Source organism: Leopardus geoffroyi, chromosome A3 (assembly GCF_018350155.1).
Source record: "Leopardus geoffroyi isolate Oge1 chromosome A3, O.geoffroyi_Oge1_pat1.0, whole genome shotgun sequence".
Classification (NCBI taxonomy): Eukaryota; Metazoa; Chordata; class Mammalia; order Carnivora; family Felidae; genus Leopardus; species Leopardus geoffroyi.
Window position 1 is genome coordinate 26,019,017 of NC_059336.1, and position 19,071 is coordinate 26,038,087.

General features: G+C 52.2%; 1 protein-coding gene across 3 annotated transcripts in view; it reads right to left on the reverse strand.

Moving 5' to 3' along the window:
• Positions 1 to 19,071, reverse strand: part of EFCAB8 (EF-hand calcium binding domain 8) — a 74,076-nt gene that overhangs the window by 19,953 nt on the left and 35,052 nt on the right. For 2 of the 3 annotated variants that reach the window (XM_045444887.1, XM_045444890.1), the window contains 9 exons: positions 12,897 to 12,964; positions 12,422 to 12,573; positions 10,855 to 10,992; positions 10,286 to 10,399; positions 8,873 to 9,100; positions 8,047 to 8,117; positions 6,857 to 7,061; positions 5,776 to 5,988; positions 4,509 to 4,643 (listed from right to left, as the gene is read on the reverse strand). In XM_045444887.1, the coding sequence (XP_045300843.1) occupies positions 4,509 to 4,643; positions 5,776 to 5,988; positions 6,857 to 7,061; positions 8,047 to 8,117; positions 8,873 to 9,100; positions 10,286 to 10,399; positions 10,855 to 10,992; positions 12,422 to 12,573; positions 12,897 to 12,964 (1,324 nt within the window). The remainder of the gene's footprint in view (positions 1 to 4,508; positions 4,644 to 5,775; positions 5,989 to 6,856; positions 7,062 to 8,046; positions 8,118 to 8,872; positions 9,101 to 10,285; positions 10,400 to 10,854; positions 10,993 to 12,421; positions 12,574 to 12,896; positions 12,965 to 19,071) is intronic. The other variant, XM_045444889.1, reaches the window with a different exon arrangement.

Genomic DNA, 19,071 nt, shown 5'->3' on the forward strand with positions numbered 1-19,071 from the left:
TCACCAAAATGATGTGCCACAAAGATCTCCCATTTCTGAACTGGGGAAAACTGAAGCTTCCTTCCCAATCCTTTCTGCACCAGCCCTGGGACAGCTTGAATGGGCAGGCTGAAGGTGCGTGATGGGGAGGGACCTTTGCAGGCTCAGAGAGGGCCGTGGGCCTGCCAGAGCACACAGTCGGGGCTGTGTGGCCAGTGATCAGGAGTGGGCACAGTGAAGAGGGGCACAGTAGGATACCCCACCCCGGACAGGATGGAGCGGGATCCGTGTGGTCGGAAGGCAGGTGACCAACACTATGCCTTTTGCACTCTGCACCTGGCCCCTGAAGCCTCAAAGATAGTCTCCTGCCCACTTTGGAAAGAGCTTCCGGACTGAGGTTGGACATTCCAGTCTCACTCCACCCAGTGGTCTCAGACAGCACTCAAGTGCAGGGGGACTAAAGGTCTGCCCGGAGACCCCTTCAGAAGAAGCTGAAGCTACCCATGTCTTTCAGAGGGATTTGCCACTCCCCACCTATCTGGTCCTTTACCACTAAGGAAAGGGCCAAGGACTGGGGTTCATCCACAGATGGTAAGAGACACGGCTGTGCCTGGATCTATTTCCTGTCTCCTTCCACGTGCCCTTATCTGCCATACCCCGCAGTCTTCGGACATGGCCAGACAGAAACAGTGGCAAAGGAGACCTGACAGGTAAGACTCCCCCAGGAGTCCTTGCCCCAGTCCACCCTCTCTCTCACTGAGGGACTGAGGGTGACCTAGGAGCTCTGGACCCTCTCCAGGACAGCATCCTGAGAAGTTCCACGGTCTACCACCCAGTAACCCAGAGGGAAAGGACTTTGCTGCTTAGGAAACAATGGGGGTGGAAGACAGAGTATTTGGAAGCCAGGAAGGAGAGTCAGCATCAGGAAACAATAGATGCTGGCGAGGATGTGGAGAAATGGGAAGCCTCTTGCACTGTTGGTGAGAATGCAAACTGGTGCAGCCGCTCTGGAAAACAGCGTGGAGATTCCTCAAAAACTTAAAAATAGAACTACCCTACGACCCAGGAATAGCACTACTAGGAATTTACCCAAGGGATACAGGATGCATAAGGACACTTGTACCCCAATGTTTATAGCAGTACTTTCAACCATAGCCAAATTATGGAAAGAGCCTAAATGTCCATCAACTGACGAATGGATAAAGAAGATGTGGTTTATATGTACAATGGAACACTACTTGACAAATGAGAAAGAATGAAATCCTGCCATTTGCAGCAACATGGATGCAACTGGAAGGTATTATGCTAAGTGAAGTAAGTCAGTCAGAGAAAGACAGATATCATATGTTTTCACTCATATGTGGATCTTGAGAAACTTAACAGAAGACCATGGGGGAAGGGAAGGGGAAAAAATAGTTACAGACAGAGAGGGAGGGAGGGAGGCAAACCATAAGAGACTCTTAAATACAGACAACAAACCGAGGGTTGAAGGGGGTCAGGGGAGAGGGGAAAATGGGTGATGGGCATTGAGGAGAAGGGCACTTGTTGGATGAGTACTGGGTGTTGTATGTAAGTGATAAACCATGGGAATCTACCCCAAAAACCAAGAGCACACTTTACACTCTGTACATTAGCCAATTTTACAATAATTTATATTAAAAAAAGAAGAAGAAGCAGGCCAGCCTTAGACATGACTGCCAGCACCCCCCCCCCCCTCCACACACACACACCAGCCATAGTACCTGGAATTTCACCAATAGACATTCAGTCCTTTGCATACAATCTCCAAAGATCCTGTCAAGATTCATGATACAAATCCTATTACACTCAGATCACCAGGCCAGATTACAAAAAGCCAAGGAATTGCCAACAGTAACAGCACAAATAGTCAAGGATGCAGACTTTGCAAACAAATAGATCTGGAATCAGGCCTTGGCTCAGCCGTTTTCTGACAGTGAGAATCTTGGGCAGGTCACTTCACCTCATTGAGCCCCAGTCTCTTTATCCACAAAATGGAAATAATAATAGTACATACCCACCCGGGCTGTTTGAGAGAGAGAAAAATAATTCATGTAAATGTTGAAGCTCACATCTAGCAGATACTAAGAGCTCAATAAGTATTAACTACTCTGATATTATTAATAGGGTGGAATATAACACAACGCATCAAAAGCTTTCTAAGAGTGCATTTCTAATCCTGGGAAATAGACAAGAGAGCTAACAAATTCGTGTACAAAGATGTCCATGGCAACGTGAGCTATAAAGGCAAAACCTAGCAATCTAACCTTCTACCAGCGAGAGCAGGCCGGCTGGATAGGTACCACCTACACCAAAATACCACGCGGCTGCTAAGAGAGGGGCCGTGGCCTCCCAACCACTGGCAGGGAGAGATGCCATGAGGTGTTGGGTGAAAAAGAGCAAATGGCGGAGTAGTGTATGTATAATCTGATGCTATTTGGTGAAAAAATATTTAGAGGTACATATACACATTCGTACATGTATATCCTTGCGTATGCACAGAAAAATGTCCACAAGGCTACAACACACCTTAACACTAGTTACCCCTGGAGACGGAGGAAGAAGGTAAGTCATTGTTTTACTTTAGACACCCCTATAAGGTGTGAATTTTTCATTTTAAATGAAGGACATGTACCACTCCCTAATTAGAGAGAGAGAAGCGCTCTTTCTTGAACATTCCAAATAAGCTCTTCTGTGAGGGCCTTTGTGCCTGCTGCTCCCTCTGTCAGGGTCACCATCCTTCCAAATGACAGCAGGCTTCAAGCTCTGTGAAAATGTCCCCTCCTCTGTGAAGCCTTCCCTGATCCCCCTATGTAAATAGCTATGCCCTCTCTACCTCCCATGCCACCCCCTACCGTCGCCTTGGTTTTCTGGGTTCTCTGCTGCACTCGCTCACCCTGTGACCTACGATTTATTTTACTAGCTAGTTAATCGTCTGTCTCACCCCACTACAATGTCAGTTCCATGAGGGCACAGGTTTTCGTTTCTGTTGTTATTCACTGCTGCCTGCCCAGGGCCTGGCACATGGAAAACACTCAATGAATAACCGTCTGGGCCCTGATGGGACCAGGTCACAGTCAAAGGTTGGGCTTTGAGTCATCTACTTCGGTCAGACTCAGAGGCTGAAAGGGATGGGATCTTTTGAGCAACCCTGGTTCCAGGAACCCACCCTTTCAATGCACTCGCACAAGCGCATAGGGGCATCTGCCCAAGGATTTTCCGTGCAGAGCTGCTCAAAGTTAAAAACTGGAACCAACCTACATGTCTATCAAGAGAAGGCTGGCTTAAGAGTCTGTGATACATGCAAATTATGGGGCACTATGCAACTGTTACCAAAAAAAAAAAAAAAAAAAAGATAAGTTAACAAAAGAATAAGCTGGATCTGAATTACTGATACAGAAACATATCCATGGCATGTAGTTAAATTTTTAAAAGGCAAATGGCAGGACATAGCTATAATTTTACATCACTGGTCTAAAAATAAAAAGGATGTGAGCACGTAGACAAATTTAACACTGAAGAAGAAGAAAAAAAAAAAGAGGAAGGCTAAACCAATCTACCAATTCGAGCGGTGACTAGGGCTGCTACTATTGGGTACTGTGCGGCTGCTGCCTCTTTTTTTTTTTTTTTTTTTTAACCAGCTAGGATTGCTACTTTTAAAAGGTTTTTTAAAAAAAGGTTTTTGAAAAGTAATCTCTACACCCAACGTGGGGCTCGAACTCACAACCCCAAGATCACGAGTCGCATGCTCTAAGCCAGCCAGGCGTCCCTAAGGCACTTTTTTAAAAGAGGGGAAAGCACATTTGCAACGTGGAGGAGAGACTGTCCAGCTGCTCGCAGCTCTCCACTCCGCCACCGCAGGACCCAGCCCTGCCGGCACTGCCCCCCTATTCCCAAGTCCCTGGCGCCCTGGAGCTGGGGAAGGGGACGGTGCTGCCACACCTTAACACAACTATGATTTGGGTTTCCACTGGGCCCCTGGTAGGGTCTTAGGAAATCCGGAGAGCCTCCAAATTACCTTATGTTTGCACATCAAAGCTAGAAGGGGCCTGAGTGGTCACTTCATCTAGTGGTGACGGCACAGTGAGGGGCGTCCAGGGTCAGAAGGGGGAAATGTGCAGGAGGAAGGGAGAAGAACAAAGATGACCCAAGCCCCACTCACATATTGTACGAAACACCCTCCCAGAGCACAGGAGGACATTTTAACAGTGGCTTCTGGCAATGCTGCTTCTCCTACATCCCAGGCCAGCCCACCAACCGGGGGGGCGGGGGGGGACCCTGCACCCTCCTCCACGCATACACTCAAGGAGCCTCCCCCAGACACAGTGGCACTCAAGCCAGAGTCTTGAGTGGTACCTTCACCTCCACCATGCCTCTCCAGGTCCCAGGGAGAACCAGGTTGGCCCCCTAGGCTCATAGGCCCTCCCCTTCCAGCCCATCCTGATTGATCCCAGACCCACCCACCCCCCAACCCCAGCTCATACCCCAGACCCTGCCTGAGCGTGGCCCACCTTCTCCACCGATGCATTGGATTGCAGCAGAACCTTCTTCTGGAACTCCCCTCCTCTCCTTTGAGCATCTCTGAGAACTGACTCTCTGCCATAGGGTATTCTAAACGGCTTAGGGCTTTCAGCACTGAGAGGTTTCTGGAAAGCAAAATGGGCCTCCCAGGTCATCATGGGGGCGGCAGGGGTGGCGGGGGCGGTGGGGGGAGACCAGAGGCAGGTGCTGAAAGAACAAGCACCCCAGCCCCCCGTCAGTAAACACACCGACCTATGAAAGGGACAGCCAGGTGTCTAATGGATCCTGCAATAAAGACACGCGCATGCTGGGGAGTCTCCATTTTGAGTAACCAGGAGCTTCCTCTCTCGGGGCAGAGACTTCAGTCTGCCCTTGGGGAAACCCTCTCCTTGTCCTGGAAGAGATACCCTGGCCAAAGAGGAGGACTGGGGAGTGCATACTCATGGTTCTGGAAAGTGTGCGTGCGGCGGCGCAACCCTGACACTCCAGAGGTGGTCCGAGCGTCCCTGTAGGAACGCACAGTGTGTGCGTCTTACAGCAGAGCGGGCCACGTGGGATCTAGGTCTGCACTGCTTACGCCGGACAGGCATCGCATGGAGCCTGTCTCGAAGGTGGAGCTTCTCTCTCAAGCCTCAGTTCCCAGGAACAGGAATCGGACTTCAATCGCTGAAGTATTCTGACTCCAGGCCCACACGAGAGATACCGTATCCACCGCTGAGAGTTGGAGGCCAAACCACCCTGCTCTATCTCCTTACTCCCCCAAAATGAGAGCATCAGTCAGGCCTGGGAGGGTGAATCCTGGAGCAGAGAGGAGGGCTCAGTCTCCTCTGCCTCTGCTGAGTCTGCCTCTGCTGAGGCCTCAGGCCTCTGGACCTTGGTCTCCAGGGAGATGAGGCTTGGGCGGGGAGGCTGGCGGGCCCCAGTGGCTCATCTCTGCAGGACACACATGCTGGAGGACCGAGGAAGTAGCCCAGGATCAAGCCTGTGACTCTAGGTTCCCTGGATTGTCTTCCCTCCAGGTCCTGCCCCCAAGCTTGTAGACGCTGGGGTCTGGTTTTGGCCGTGCTCTGGGAAGGGACCGTGCCCAGGCTGGAGGCAGCAGAGGGCGATGGATGAAGTGAACCTAACCAGGGAGGTGGCCTGCCTGGCTGCAGTGCTCAGAAGGAGCCGAGGGACCTAAAGGGGCTCTGGAAAAAGTGCCTCCGTATAAGAAAACACACACACAGCGAAGCCACCTGGTTCGGCTCCCGCTCCTACCTGCGGGGCCACCGGTCTCTCTGGCTCCCTGTCTCTGGGGCGTTTCATCACTGGGGGAGCTGACATCACGTTCCGCTGTAGGTGAGCATTGGCCGCAGTCTTGGCCCTGGGGTCCGGGGGCTGTGTGGGGGCTTTGTGTGCCCACTTCTTGGGCTCCGCATAGGTCCTGCTGGACCTGAAACCCTCTGCCGGGGAGTCGTCCACTTCTTGGATCTGTGCCAGGGAGATAACCGCCCTCGGGGTGCTGCAGTGTCCCAGAGGGAAATGCAGGGCTTCCTGGGCCTAATGCTAACACCGCAGGGCCCTCCAGGCACCCCAGGGCTTGCTCCCTAGAAACCGAGTACCCTTAGGGGCATCAAACCAGAGCTTATAACCCTGTCCCTGGGCCAACCGCGAATGCCCTGAGTACCCACAGGCAGGAGACTGCTCCCGTGAGGGACTCAGTCTCCCCATCTGTAAAATGGACAGTGGATTCCAAACATTTTGGAGGGTTTTTTTAATCTTAAGGGAAGCTCCAAAGTGTAAAATAGATAAAAAGCTGAACTGCTTTAGGAGCCACTGCAGTAGCCTCAGAGAATTTCTCCGTGGCATGTTTGGAAAATTCTTGGATGAGGTGACCCCAAAGTCCCCTTGTAGCTTTGATCTGCAAAGATAGGGTAATTCTGAGATGGTGTGGGTTTCCTAAGTCCCTACCATGAGCCCGGTGAGCCCAGAGTGGTAATGCGTAATAGTGATGGGTAAGATGTGAGCCGCCTTCAAGAAGAGAGTCATCTACTAGACAGAACAGGACAAGCAGTCCACAGGCTCTGCAGTCAGACTACCTGGGTCCAGACCTATCCCTTCTTGGCTGTGCAACCTCAGCCAAGATGCTTAACCTCTCTGTGCCTCACTTTCCTTGTCTGTCAAATGAGGACAATTATAGAAACTAGCACCCACTTACCCAGCTCCCAACCTCCTCCGAAAGAAGTCATCCCATCCCTTCTCCTTCCTGGGGGTCCTTCCTACCCCCCCACCCTGGGCCCTACAGCTGACTCTGGCCCACCACTGAGAGAGAGTGGGGGGTGCCCCCCGTTGACCATACCTTCTTGGGCAGCAAAGGCAAGGGGCTCTTAGAGGCGTTGAAATTGAGGATGGGCTTGAACAGGTTGGCGTTCCAGAGGAGGACGTCCCCGTTGTAGGAGGAGGTCCCGAGGAACTGGTTCTGGTACTTGGCCATGCTCAGGACATCTTCCTTGTGGAAGTTCTGCCAGTGGTGGCACCGAAGCATCGGCTTGGTCTCGTGGAGCCTGCACACAGGGCCAGAGGCGGGAGGGCAGAGCGCTCGGCCTTAGTGCCGCACCGGGTCGGAGGATCATCGAGGCCTTTAGATTCCGGGAGGCGACTCAGAAGAGGACACTCAGGTGGAAGCTCTGCCCCGCTGACCTCATTCACTAAGCACCTACCATGTGTCTACTACAAAGGCCCTGTCCTAGGGGCTTGACATCAACTAATCTTACAGATTCGCCCCATTCAGACAGCTGACTAAGGATTAAAGCAGGGAAGCCATGGCCCTGGAAAGGCCCTCTGAAGAGGAAGAGGACTTGCACATTCTGTTCCCTCTGCCTGGAATGTTCCTCCCACCCCAAGTCCCTTGCTGCTTCATTGAGATCTCACTCCACCCACAACAGCTTCAGATGAGCGTTTCCTGACCGTCCCTGAGACTAAATCAGATTTCCATTCCCTTCCCATAGAAACCTATACTTTTGGGGTGCCTGGGTGGCTCAGTTGGTTAAGCGTCCGACTTCAGCTCAGCTCACGATCTCGCGGTTTGTGAGTTCAAGCCCCATATCAGGCTCTGTGCTGTCAGCAAGGAGCCCGCTTCAGAACCTCTGTTCCCCTCTCTCTGCCCCTCCCCTACTCACTCTGCCTTTCTCTCTCTCAAAAATAAATATTAAAAAAAAAACCAAACCGGTACTTCTTCCTGCCCACAGCACTCAACAGACTTTACCATTATAAATGAAGTTATTTGGTTAGCCTCTGCCTCCCTCCAGGAAGATGGGGACACATTCTTGCTTATACCCACCCCCAGCATGTAGCACAAAGCCTAGGACATGTTATACTCAAGGAACGGTGGACAAACGGATGGATGAGCAAATGAAGCAAGGGACATTACCCACCATGAATTTCTTGCTTGACTTCCAAAGCGAGTGAAGCTAGGAATAGGGGAACCCACCCGAAGCAGAGAGAACCGTCAGCCGCCCTTAGCTCCCCACACACACCCTTGCCACTCACGTGAAACAAGTGATTCTCTTACTCCATCCTGTCACGTAGAACACCTCGTTCATGTGGACAATCCCGCTAACCTGTTGACGATAAAAGAAAACAGAGCCCTAAGGTGCCTCAGAGAAAATGGCCCTGGGCCCCAAATGTCTTCTTAATCATACCGAGCAAGAAATCAACCCTCTCCACTATGATAAGAGTTCTCTAGTGAGAACCTTACGTTTTTCAGAGTGCTCTCACATCACATGATTTCACTTGATAGACTCGGAGGAGGTAGACAGGGTAGGGATCCATGGCCATTCAACAGGGGGATAACTGGGAAGGTCAAATAACTGATAGGATCTGCACCAGTACTCAGATCCCTGGCTACTTGGCCAAATGCTCCTTCTGAGTTGGTTCAAGGACTTTCGTAAGAGTCAGTAGTGGGCTCAAGTCTCAAAGTGAGACTGCTGGCTTTGCTCCATGCCACACCCACAGACTGTCTTTATAACCCCGTCCCTTTGACCCGGCATTTCCCAGACAGGAGTGAGCATGGGGCTCACCGGGCCCCACTGTTGGAAATGCCATCCAAAGCTCTCATACCTGGGGCGAGGAGTGCCAACAAATTAAAAGAACAAGGGTAGCCAGCCCTCGTAGAATCCTTATTAAGGACAGGCACTGTTCCCTGTCTTCACCTTACAGGCAAGAACACAAAGGCTCAGGGAGGCAAGAAGCCAGGCAGTCTATACGCACAGCCTTAAAAAGAGGCATAAAAAGATAGTGGGCCCCCAGGGTCATGAGAGGTACGCTTTGCTTCTCACAAGGCACCCCCCGGGCACCGCTGACACACCAGACCGACCTCCAGCTGGTCCGGGTTGGGGAAGGTCAGCAGGCATTCGCCAACGGCATAGTTCCACATCTTTATGGTGCCGTCACACAAACCCGTAAGCAGGCGCCGCTCTGATTCATCCAGGCACATGGTGGTCAGCTCCACGTGCTGGTCCCCAGTCACACAGAACTCCATCATCCTCCTGCCCGTCGTGATCTCCCACACTGTCACCAAGCTGCTCAGGCAGCCGCTCACCACCTGTGGGGGAGCACACGGCTGGGGCTCCTGGAGAACAGAGTGTCCCCACTCTCAAGGGTGGCCTCCCCCTGTCATGGCTGGGGCCAGCCCAGCCCCCCACTTCCCCGCTATGCACTGAGAAGACAGGCATTCAAGGCGTTCCTGCTGCTGGATAAGCCCCTCTTGAAAACAGGCCTTCCTCTGCTCTGGAGCACAGGCCAGTGCAAACTGGCACAACTCTTTTAGAAGGAACCACATTGGTGAAATCCCCTTTAACTCAGAATCTATCCAGAGAAAATAATCTCTAAGTCAGAAAAGATGTTTACTGAAGCATCATTAATGGTGGGGGGAGAAAACAACAGGAAACACACTAACTGCTCCCTAAGAAAGGAAATGCTGAGAACAAAGGATAGTCACTCCACTTCAATGCAACAGTAGCAGGTGAGCCTGTTTCAGACCAACCCTCCTGCTGAGAACAATCTAGAAAAACTGGGGATTTTTTTTTTAACTGTTGGAAGGCATTGAAGGACCCTAAGGTGTGCGGGATGGTGGTGCCGGGAACCAGCCTGAGAGAGAAGTGCAGAGAGGTGAACGATGGCCTCGTGCAGCCAAAGGCTATCTCTGCAGCAGATACAGCCTGTCCTGCTCAGAGCCCAGGCCAGAAAAGGGGTCCCAGTGGAAGTGGGAAGAGGGCCTGGGAGCCCTTTCTGTCCCCACCCCTCAAAAACCATATGCCCAGTTGTTCTGCTCCACCCAGAGATCTCTACTCGGGATGAGGGTGCTAGACTTCCCTGGACTTCCCTTCCCTGGACTGGGCTTTCTTGGATAATAACACCCAGGAACAGCACCCCCCTGGGGAACCTCGCAGAGCAGCCCACACCTAGTGTTCCACCTCATACTCCGCGTACAGAGGCGGCGCGTCCAGAGCTGACCTGCAGCAGTGGCCAGGGGCTCGCAGGCTGGGGGGAATGAGGTGATCCACTGACCAAGTGGTAGAGCCCCTGCCCCCACTCAGGCCGCCGACCCCTCTTCAGGGTTGCTTCTCACCCCCAAGCAGCTGTCCCACACCACCATCAATGCTATGAATTCCACCCCACCCCACCACTGTGCTGACCGCTCTCCGGGCACGGCGGGAGGTCTGGGTCCTGCCCCGCGTCACCCGGCACTCCTGCCAGCCCGAGAGACGGCCGGCCCCAGCCCGCTCACCTGCTTAAAAATCTTACTGTAGAGGATGGCACACAGGGGTGTGCTGTAAGTCGAGGTCTTCTCCCCTGCTTTCCCAGGCCCCTTGGTCTCCAAGTACCCTTTTAGGATCCCAATCTGCAGGTGAGGACAGGGGCAGGCAACTGGGCACTGGGTTCTGCCCTCAGTGACTGGCCCCAGGGGAACACTTCCAATAAATTGCAACATTAAGACATCCTGAGTGTGCGTAGGCCTGAGCCCAGCAAGGCCTCCTGGTTCCTCAGCATGCCTGCCGATACCTCTCACCCCTACTCTGTGGGAGTCCCAACGTCCCTCATAACTTCTAGGAAGCAAAAAGCGTCAATCTGGTGTCTCCTCCTCCGGGGAGCCTTCCCTGACTATGCCCTGCCTCAGGCTAGGCTAAGGACCCTTTCTCTATGCTCCAAGAAGCACCGGGCATAAATCTCCATCACCACGCGGAGCATTTTCTGCGGACATTCTCTGCTCTTCTACGGCCTAGGTTCCTTGAGGGATGGACGGTGTCTGATCAACGTAGTCTCTGCCCCTGGCCTCCCTCCCCGCGCAGCACTCACTGAGTAGGTCGTGCAGACGAGGCTGTCTTCGTTCTCGTGGAAGTAGGCGCTGGTGATGGGGCAGTTGCCCAGGGCAAAGAGCTTCCCACAAAAGGACTGAAGGCATATGTAGTCTTGCATGTCCCACACGCGGATATTCTGGGGGGTGGGAAGCAGGCAGAGGCCGAGAGTGGGCCCTGGGGGACACGGCCGGCCCCTGAGGCCTGGGATGTGAGCAGGGCCAGCCGCGCGCGGTGTAAGCACTTCCCGTACGCGCCCGCTGCACAGATCCCGACACGCGTAACAGAGTTGCCGTTCTTACGCTCAGATGAGAAAGTTGGGGCAACCCCCTCCCAGCCCCGAGGCTTCCTCCCCCCATGGCCTCCCCTCAACAGCTGAGGATGAAGACCAAGCGAGACGGCACGCGCCCCTGCAGACCCTCACAGGCTCCACTCCAGCCGACCTTGGCTAACGCCAGGCAGGACACACAGTGGCTACCAACGTAGTTGCTGAAAAAGCCCACCTGTCTCCAGGGCAGCCCATCGAGTTCATCGCAAGTGGAGGAGCCGTCCCTAGAGAGGCCCCACGAAGTCCCTCCGGGACACACGTTGCTTGGAGACACCAGCAGTAAGTAGGAAAGGGCAGGGACTGGGACCGACCGGACTCCAGTCCATATCCTGGCTCTGCCCATCACTACTGTGAGGACTGGGGCCCGCCCGCCCGCCTGCCCCTGCCGCCTGCCCCTCCAGCCTCAGATCCTTCAGCATAGGCCATGACGCCCGGTTCTGGGGGCTGCCGGGAAGATGCCAGACAGCAGCCAGTGTGGGCTGTGTTAGGGAGGGTGGCCTGGCTGACCCAAGGGTCCCGCCAATTCTCAGTCCCCTGAGTCCCAGAAGACACAAACTTGTGCCCGGGCGGAGGGCACCTGGAGCCGTTGGCCTTCATCCCCACACTGACCAGAACAGCCGGCAGCCCAGCAGATGGGGGGTACTCTGAACCAATCGATGCGGGGCAGCAAAGGGACAGGCCCTGAGCGAGGGAGCCCCAGGCACTGGAGAAGTTCCAGTCAGGCCCTGAGAGCCAGGGCAGCCAAGAAGGGGTCACTAGGAGAGCTGAGGTGTGAGTCTGGGTCCGGGGGCAGAGGGAGGGCGAGGGAATGGCTCCCACGTATCGCACACCTACTATGCGCCAGACATGACACCGCGGCTTTACCACCAGCTCTTCTCCTCTAACTCCCAACAACCCATCCTGTGGATGAGGGGACGGAGGCTCAGGAAAGGGAAGGGCCTGGCCCAGGACCACAGAGTAAGAAGCCAGGCTGGGCCACACGGGAACCCAGCTCTGGCAGACCGCTCAGAGCGGGTGCAGGCCTCTGGCGGGGGCTCTCGAGACCCATGGCCCCTTCTTGGTGATTCCACCTGGGGCCTCTCCCTCTATGCCCTAGCCTAGGTGTGCAGCCACAGGCAGGGAGGTCACACCATTCCCCTGGGCCCCAGCTGACCGAGCTAGATCAGCATCCCTGGGCCAGCGTCCTTGCCGGGGAACAGGGACCAGCGGGTGTAAGAGCCATGCTCCACGAGGACAGCACCTTGTCCTTGGAGATGCTGAAGAGGATGCTGCTGTTCTTGCTGTTCATGAGGATGTGCGTCACGGAGGTCTGATGCCCCTTCATCAGCCACATGGGCCTTTTTGAGAAGAAGGGGTTCCACAGGCGGATGAGGGGGTCATAGCCGCCAGTCACTGGGGTCAAAAAATGGGTGTCAACCACTGGGGTCCTACACTGAGAACTTCTCCTGGGACCATGCCTTGGACCCCAGGCAGGTGCAGCAGATGGGGGGGGGAGGGGGTGGTCGTGACAGTCTGCCCCCCTGCTGCCCCATCGTGCCAAGCAGAGACTGAGTCACCATCCCACCCCAGGTGCCCACAAGTGGGGACCAGAGCAGCAGGAGAGGAACCCAGGCCCTGCAAGCCCCCCTTCTCAGCTCTGATAGTCCCCACGCCCCCAGCAGCCTCACTCCAGTTCCTCCAGGCCAGCGGCTTCGTGCGCCGTGAAGATTACTTACCCACCAAGTTCTTGTCTGGGCAATAATCAAAGCAAAGAATCCCTTTTCTTAAGTTCAGCACTGAAAACCTACAACAGCAAAGGAGGAAGGCTGCAGGCTGGGAGCCAGGGCCCCGGGGAGTCTCTGCGGCTGGGGTGGAGAGGAGCTGGAGGCAGGGCCGCAGGGAGGACAGGGAGAAGTCATCACCTCTCCCACGAAGGGCAGGAGCAGCCTCAGAGACCCTATCCAGGGCTCACCCTGCAGCCAAGTCAGGACTGAGCACTGTAGCCAGAGCGACTGCCGCGGGTCTCGTGGAGGAGGCGCCCACCCTCACCTGTAGGGGAAGCAACCCCAGGGCACGAGCAACAACTCAGTGCTGGGACACATCTGCCTCGTTCCAAGGGCAAACCTAATGTGATCCTCGCTCCAACCGTACTGAGACGGGTGTTCCCCCAACCCGTGATAAAAATTTTTAAAAAGAAGGGGATTCCATGGGGCACCTGGGGAGGGCTCAGTTGGTTAAGCATCTGACTCTTGATTTCGGCTCAGGTCATGATCTCACGGTTCACGAGTTCGAGCCCCGTGTCGGGCTCTGTGCTGACAGTGTGGAGCCTGGAGCCTGCTTCGGATTCTGTGTCTCACTCTCTCTGCCCCTCACCCAGCCATAGTCTCTCTCTCTCTCTCTCTCAAAAATAAATAAACACGAAAAAGAAAGAAAGAAAGAAAGAAAGAAAGAAAGAAAGAAAGAAAGAAAGAAAGAAAAGAGAGAAAGAAAGAAAAGAAAGAAAAGAAAAGAAAAAGAAAAGAAAAGAAAAGAAAAGAAAAGAAAAGAAAAGAAAAGAAAAGAAAAAGAAGGAGGAGGGGGAGGAGGATATTCCAAGGGCCGAGGGAAGGGAAGAAAGCTACCGAGAGCTGTGCCCCTATCTGCTCTGTGCTGGTTCCTGTTTCATGTATCACCCGCACCCCTCACATAATCCTAGAAAGCGTCGTCAGCCCTGTACCGTGTCATGAGGACACAGAAAGCAGAAAGTAAGGAGTTTGCCTAAGGCCACAAGGCTGGCAAGGTGGGGGCATCAGGATTCAGACCCAGGGTGAGTGTGGCAGGAAAGGAAGAGGGCAGCAGGGCTGGATGGGGCTCAGGAGGGCCAGGGTGAGGCAGGCAAGAGTGTCAGGAAGCCCAGGCCCCAGAGTACTTTGCATCTGCTATTCCCTCTTACCCATCCATCCCACTCTGCCAGCTTCTTCTACTCAAACTCTCCCTTCTAATGAACTCAACTCAGAGGCCCCCATCGAACGGTACACCAGCCCCGTAACATAGCACGCCCTCCTTGAACCTGCCCCTCAACTGGTTCCTTTGCCACTCCCCAGGGCTCTAACCCGGTTGCCTGGGGGTCATCCTGCAGGCTCCCTCTCCAGCATTCCTATCATCCAGCTGGGCCCTAAACCCTCATGGCCCACATCCCACCATCGCCCTGGCCTTTGCTTAGTTCAGGCCTCCTTCATTTCTGTGCAGCCTCCCAGCGCGTCTCTTGACCTCTAGTCCTGCTCCCCCTCCAAACCTGCTCTCCTTTCTACTGCCAGAAGGATTCCTTGAAAAATTGAAACTTCAAGAGGAACATAACAAATAAACATATTTCATTTGTTGTCAAACCAGATACATCTCCCTGTGTGCATATACACACAGAGAAACCTTCCGGAAGAACGGCCACTAGAAATTATTTCAGGCTGACTCACTCACTGGTGCAACAAAGATTTGCTGGCTCCTGTGCCCTTCCAGGATTACCGGGGACATAGATGTGATGCCCCTGCCTTCGTGGAGCTTTCCTTCCAGAGAGAAACAGCAGGAGCAAATAAATGGACAGAGACAGGGAGATGGACATTCACAAATCATGGTAAGTCCTGCAGGGAAATAAACAGGTGGCTTTGATAGGTGAGCCGAAGGAGACCAGTCTGCAGATGGCTGCTGGGCAGAGAAGGGACCGGAAGCTCAGAGGGGATGCAGGGAAGAAGGCCATGGCAAGCAGCTCAGGTGGCTTCAATTAGGTGGCGGTGCAGAAGTGAGAGAAGAAGGAGGGGAAGCAGGGGAGACGCTGTGGGCCGGTCCACACGCTCGGCTACCCGCTCCCTCGGGCTCCACCAGGGCTCCTCCACTCAGATTCACTGCTGGCTGCAAGCACCTCAAGAACTCAGGTCAGCCTGGCTGCCAGGGAGCCAGCCTCTCAGGCCCACACTGCCTCGGAAGCTGAGGCTTTTTCTGTTTTTTTTTTCGAATTAGAAAACAGTTAATTCTTTTTTTTAATATGAAATTTACTGTCAAATTGGTTTCCATACAACACCCAGTGCTCATCCCAACAGGTGCCCTCCTCAATGCCCATCCCCCACCCTCCTCTCCCTCCCACCCCCCCCTTTCAACCCTCAGTTTTTAAGAGTCTCTTATGGTTTGTCTCCCTCCCTCTCTTTTTTTTTCTTCCCCTCCCCCATGGCCTTCTGTTAAGTTTCTCAGGATCCACAGAAGAGTGAAAATATTTGGTACCTGTCTTTCTCTGACTTATTTCACTTAGCATAACCCTCTCCAGTTCCATCCATGTTGCTACGAAAGGCCATATTTCATTCTTTCTCATTGCCACGTAGTACTCCATTGTGTATATAAACCACAATTTCTTTATCCATTCATCAGTTGATGGACATTTAGGCTCTTCCCATAATTTGGCTATCGTTGAGAGTGCTTCTATAAACATTGGGGTACAAGTGCCCCTATGCATCAGCACTCCTGTATACCTTGGGTAAATTCCTAGCAGTGCTATTGCTGGGTCATAGGGTAGATCTATTTTTAATTTTTTGAGGAACCTCCACACTGTTTTCCAGAGCGGCTGCACCAGTTTGCATTCTCACCAACAGTGCAAGAGGCTTCCCATTTCTCCACATCCTTTCCAGAATCTATAGTCTCCTGATTTGTTCATTTTGGCCACTCTGACTGGTGTGAGGTGATATCTGAGTGTGGTTTTGATTTGTATTTCTCTGATGAGGAGCAATGTTGAGCATCTTTTCATGTGCCTGTTGGCCATCTGGATGTCTTCTTTAGAGAAGTATCTATTCATGTCTTCTGCCCATTTCTTCACCGGATTATTTGTTATTTGGGTGTGGAGTTTGGTGACTTCTTTATAGATTTTGGATACTAGCCCTTTGTCTGATATGTCATTTGCAAATATCTTTTCCCAGTCCATCGGTTGCCTTTTAGTTTTGTTGATTGTTTCCTTTGCAGTGCAGAAGCTTTTTATCTCCATGAGGTCCCAATAGTTCATTTTTGCTTTTAATTTCCTTGCCTTTGGGGATGCGTCAAGTAAGAAATTGCTGCAGCTGAGGTCAGAGAGATTTTTTCCTGCTTTCTCCTCTAGGGTTTTGATGGTTTCCTGTCTCACATTCAGGTCCTTTATCCATTTTGAGTTTATTTTTGTGAATGGTATAAGAAAGTGGTCTAGTTTCATTCTTCTGCATGTTGCTGTCCAGTTCTCCCAGCACCATTTGTTAAAGAGACTGGTTTTTTTCCATTGGACATTCTTTCCTGCTTTGTCAAAGATTAGTTGGTCATGTGTTTGTGGGTCCAGTTCTGGAGTCTCTATTCTATTCCATTGGTCTGTGTGTCTGTTTTTGTGCCAGTACCATGCTGTCTTGATGATTACAGATTTGTAATAGAAGCTAAAGTCTGGGATCGTGATGCCTCCCGCTCTGGCCTTCTTCTTCAATATTACTTTGGCTATTTGGGGTCTTTTGTGGTTCCATACAAATTTTAGGATTGCTTGTTCTAGCTTCGAGAAGAAAGCTGGTGCAATTTTGATTGGGATTGCATTGAATGTGTAGATTGCTTTGGGCAGTATTGACTTAGAGGCAGAGTTTGGGGTGACAGTGCCAGACCCCGCCTGCGGAGGCCACGCCCCAAGAGGTCCTCGCCTGGAACTCAAGACCAGCAAGCAGTCAATGGTGCCACCTGCTGGCTGATATGTGTACTGCATGCAGACAACCAGAAGCACAGGGGCAGGTTTGTGTATAAATACATTCTCCAACCTGCCCCTCAAATACATCTCAGATCTCTCTGTCTCCTCTCCATCGCCCGATTCCAGGCCATCACCATATGTAGCTGAATTATTAAGATGGCGTCGCCACTGGAGTCCCCATCTCCACGCCTGCTCACTTCACTTGCAACAGAGTGGCCCAAAGGATGCCGGTATGCATCAGACCTCACCGTTCCTGTGCTCAAGACCTAGAAACTTGTTTATATCTCTTTCCAAATAATTGTAAAAAGACATGTTTGAGACAAGTGGGGGAAGATTAACTTGGACTAGGTACCAGTGATATTAAAGCATTATACTATTTTCTCTACTTTGGTGTGTGTTTGGAATTTTTAGCAATGAAATGTTTAAAAAAAACAAAAACAACACACAACACAAAACAAGGGTGGGGCGCCTGGGTGGCTCAGTCAGTTAAGTGTCTGACTCTTGGTTTCGGTTCAGGTCATGATCTCACGGTTGGTGAGTTCCAGCCCCACATCGGGCTCCGTGCTGACAGTGTGGAGCCTGCTTGAGATTCTCTCTCTCCCTCTCTTTCTGCCCCTCCCCCATTCACTCTCTCTCTCAAAAATAAACAAACTTAAAAACAACAACAACAACAAACAAGGGTATACCAGGCAGAGAGAAGCAATTCAAAGGCCCCGGGGGGCAGGAAACGGCTGAACCACAAGGGGTCCCTGTGTAGCTGGAGTGGGAAGGTAGAAGGGGTGAGATTAGGGAGGCAGCAGGGACAGACCACGGAGGCCTTCATGGCCAGGATGAGGTAATCCTGTGATATCCACCTGCCATTTAGACCCAATAAAATAAGAAGCTGAATGAAACACATATCACAGGCATGAGGTAATACTTCCATCAAAGCAAAGATGAGCCTCTGCTGGAAACCAGCTCCAAGTGGAACCCCACCACACTGCCCCACTCCAAGCACGGAAGCCAAGACCGAAACTTCCCCACCACATCAGCCTTCTCCGAGGCCCCCTCCCCCAAGCAGCCGTTAGCTCCAGGGCTCGGGTGGGGATGTGCACAGAGTACTCTGGTTAACAGGACACTGGACACACAGTGAGGCCTGGAACATGTCCCCCGCTCAGACGTCTGCTCCAAGACAAATCACTTCCTCCCCCTGAGTCTCAAGTTTCCAATCTATAGAATGAGGAGTTCAGATTAAATTAGCCCTACCATCCCAGGATTGAATTTCCCTCTGGCAAACAACCAGGACAGGAAGGGACAGAGATGGGGCCTAAATGGCCCTCCATCTTCCTGCTGTGCCTCACCCAGCTGCTCCCCCCAACACAGGCCTTGAATCTCCTGCTACTCCCCCCAGGGAGACGGGGCTGCCCTTCATGGTTCCACCTGCCCAGGAGCAAAATGTCACAGACCTGAAGGGTCCAAGGAGTAAAGACATACAGCAGGAGGAAAACAGCAGAGGCAAGAGGGGGGAAAAACCCTCAGGGAAAAAAAAAACACCTACTGTGAAATGCACAGTGAGAGGTACACACGAAAATGATAGAGGTGAGACATCTGAGAGCAGAGTGAGACAGTGAGGACTGAGCAAGGATAGGATTGCAGCTTTATTTATAATGTTTTTACTTTTTTACAGGGACACGTAGGTACATAGACTTGTGTGACTAATCACTATTGTGAAGGAAGGAAGGAAGGAAGGAAGGAAGGAAGGAAGGAAGGAAGGAAGGAAGGAAAAAGAAAGAAAGAAAGAGAAAGAAAGAAAGAAAGAGAAAGAAGAAAGAAAGAAAGAAAGAAAGAAAGAAAGAAAGAAAGAAAGAAAGAAAAAGAGAAAGAAAGAAAGAGAAAGAGAAAGAAAGAAAGAAAGAAAGAAAGAAAGAAAGAAAGAAAGAAAGAAAGAAAGAAAAGGAAGGGAGGGAATAGAGGAGGGAAGGAATAGAGGGAGGGAGGGAGAAGAGAAAAGGAAGGAAGGGAGGGACAGAGGAAAGGAAAAGGAAGGAAAAAAGAAAAGAAAGAAAAGAAAAAAGAAAAGAAAAGAATTTACTCTGGGGTAGAGGAACTTAGAATAAAGGAACTAGATTAGAACCATGTCCAAAGGGTAAGTGCTGCCAATCAATGACCATATATCACCAACAGCAGTCATTCCACTAAGCCTCGAGACTTAGACTAAGGGAAGG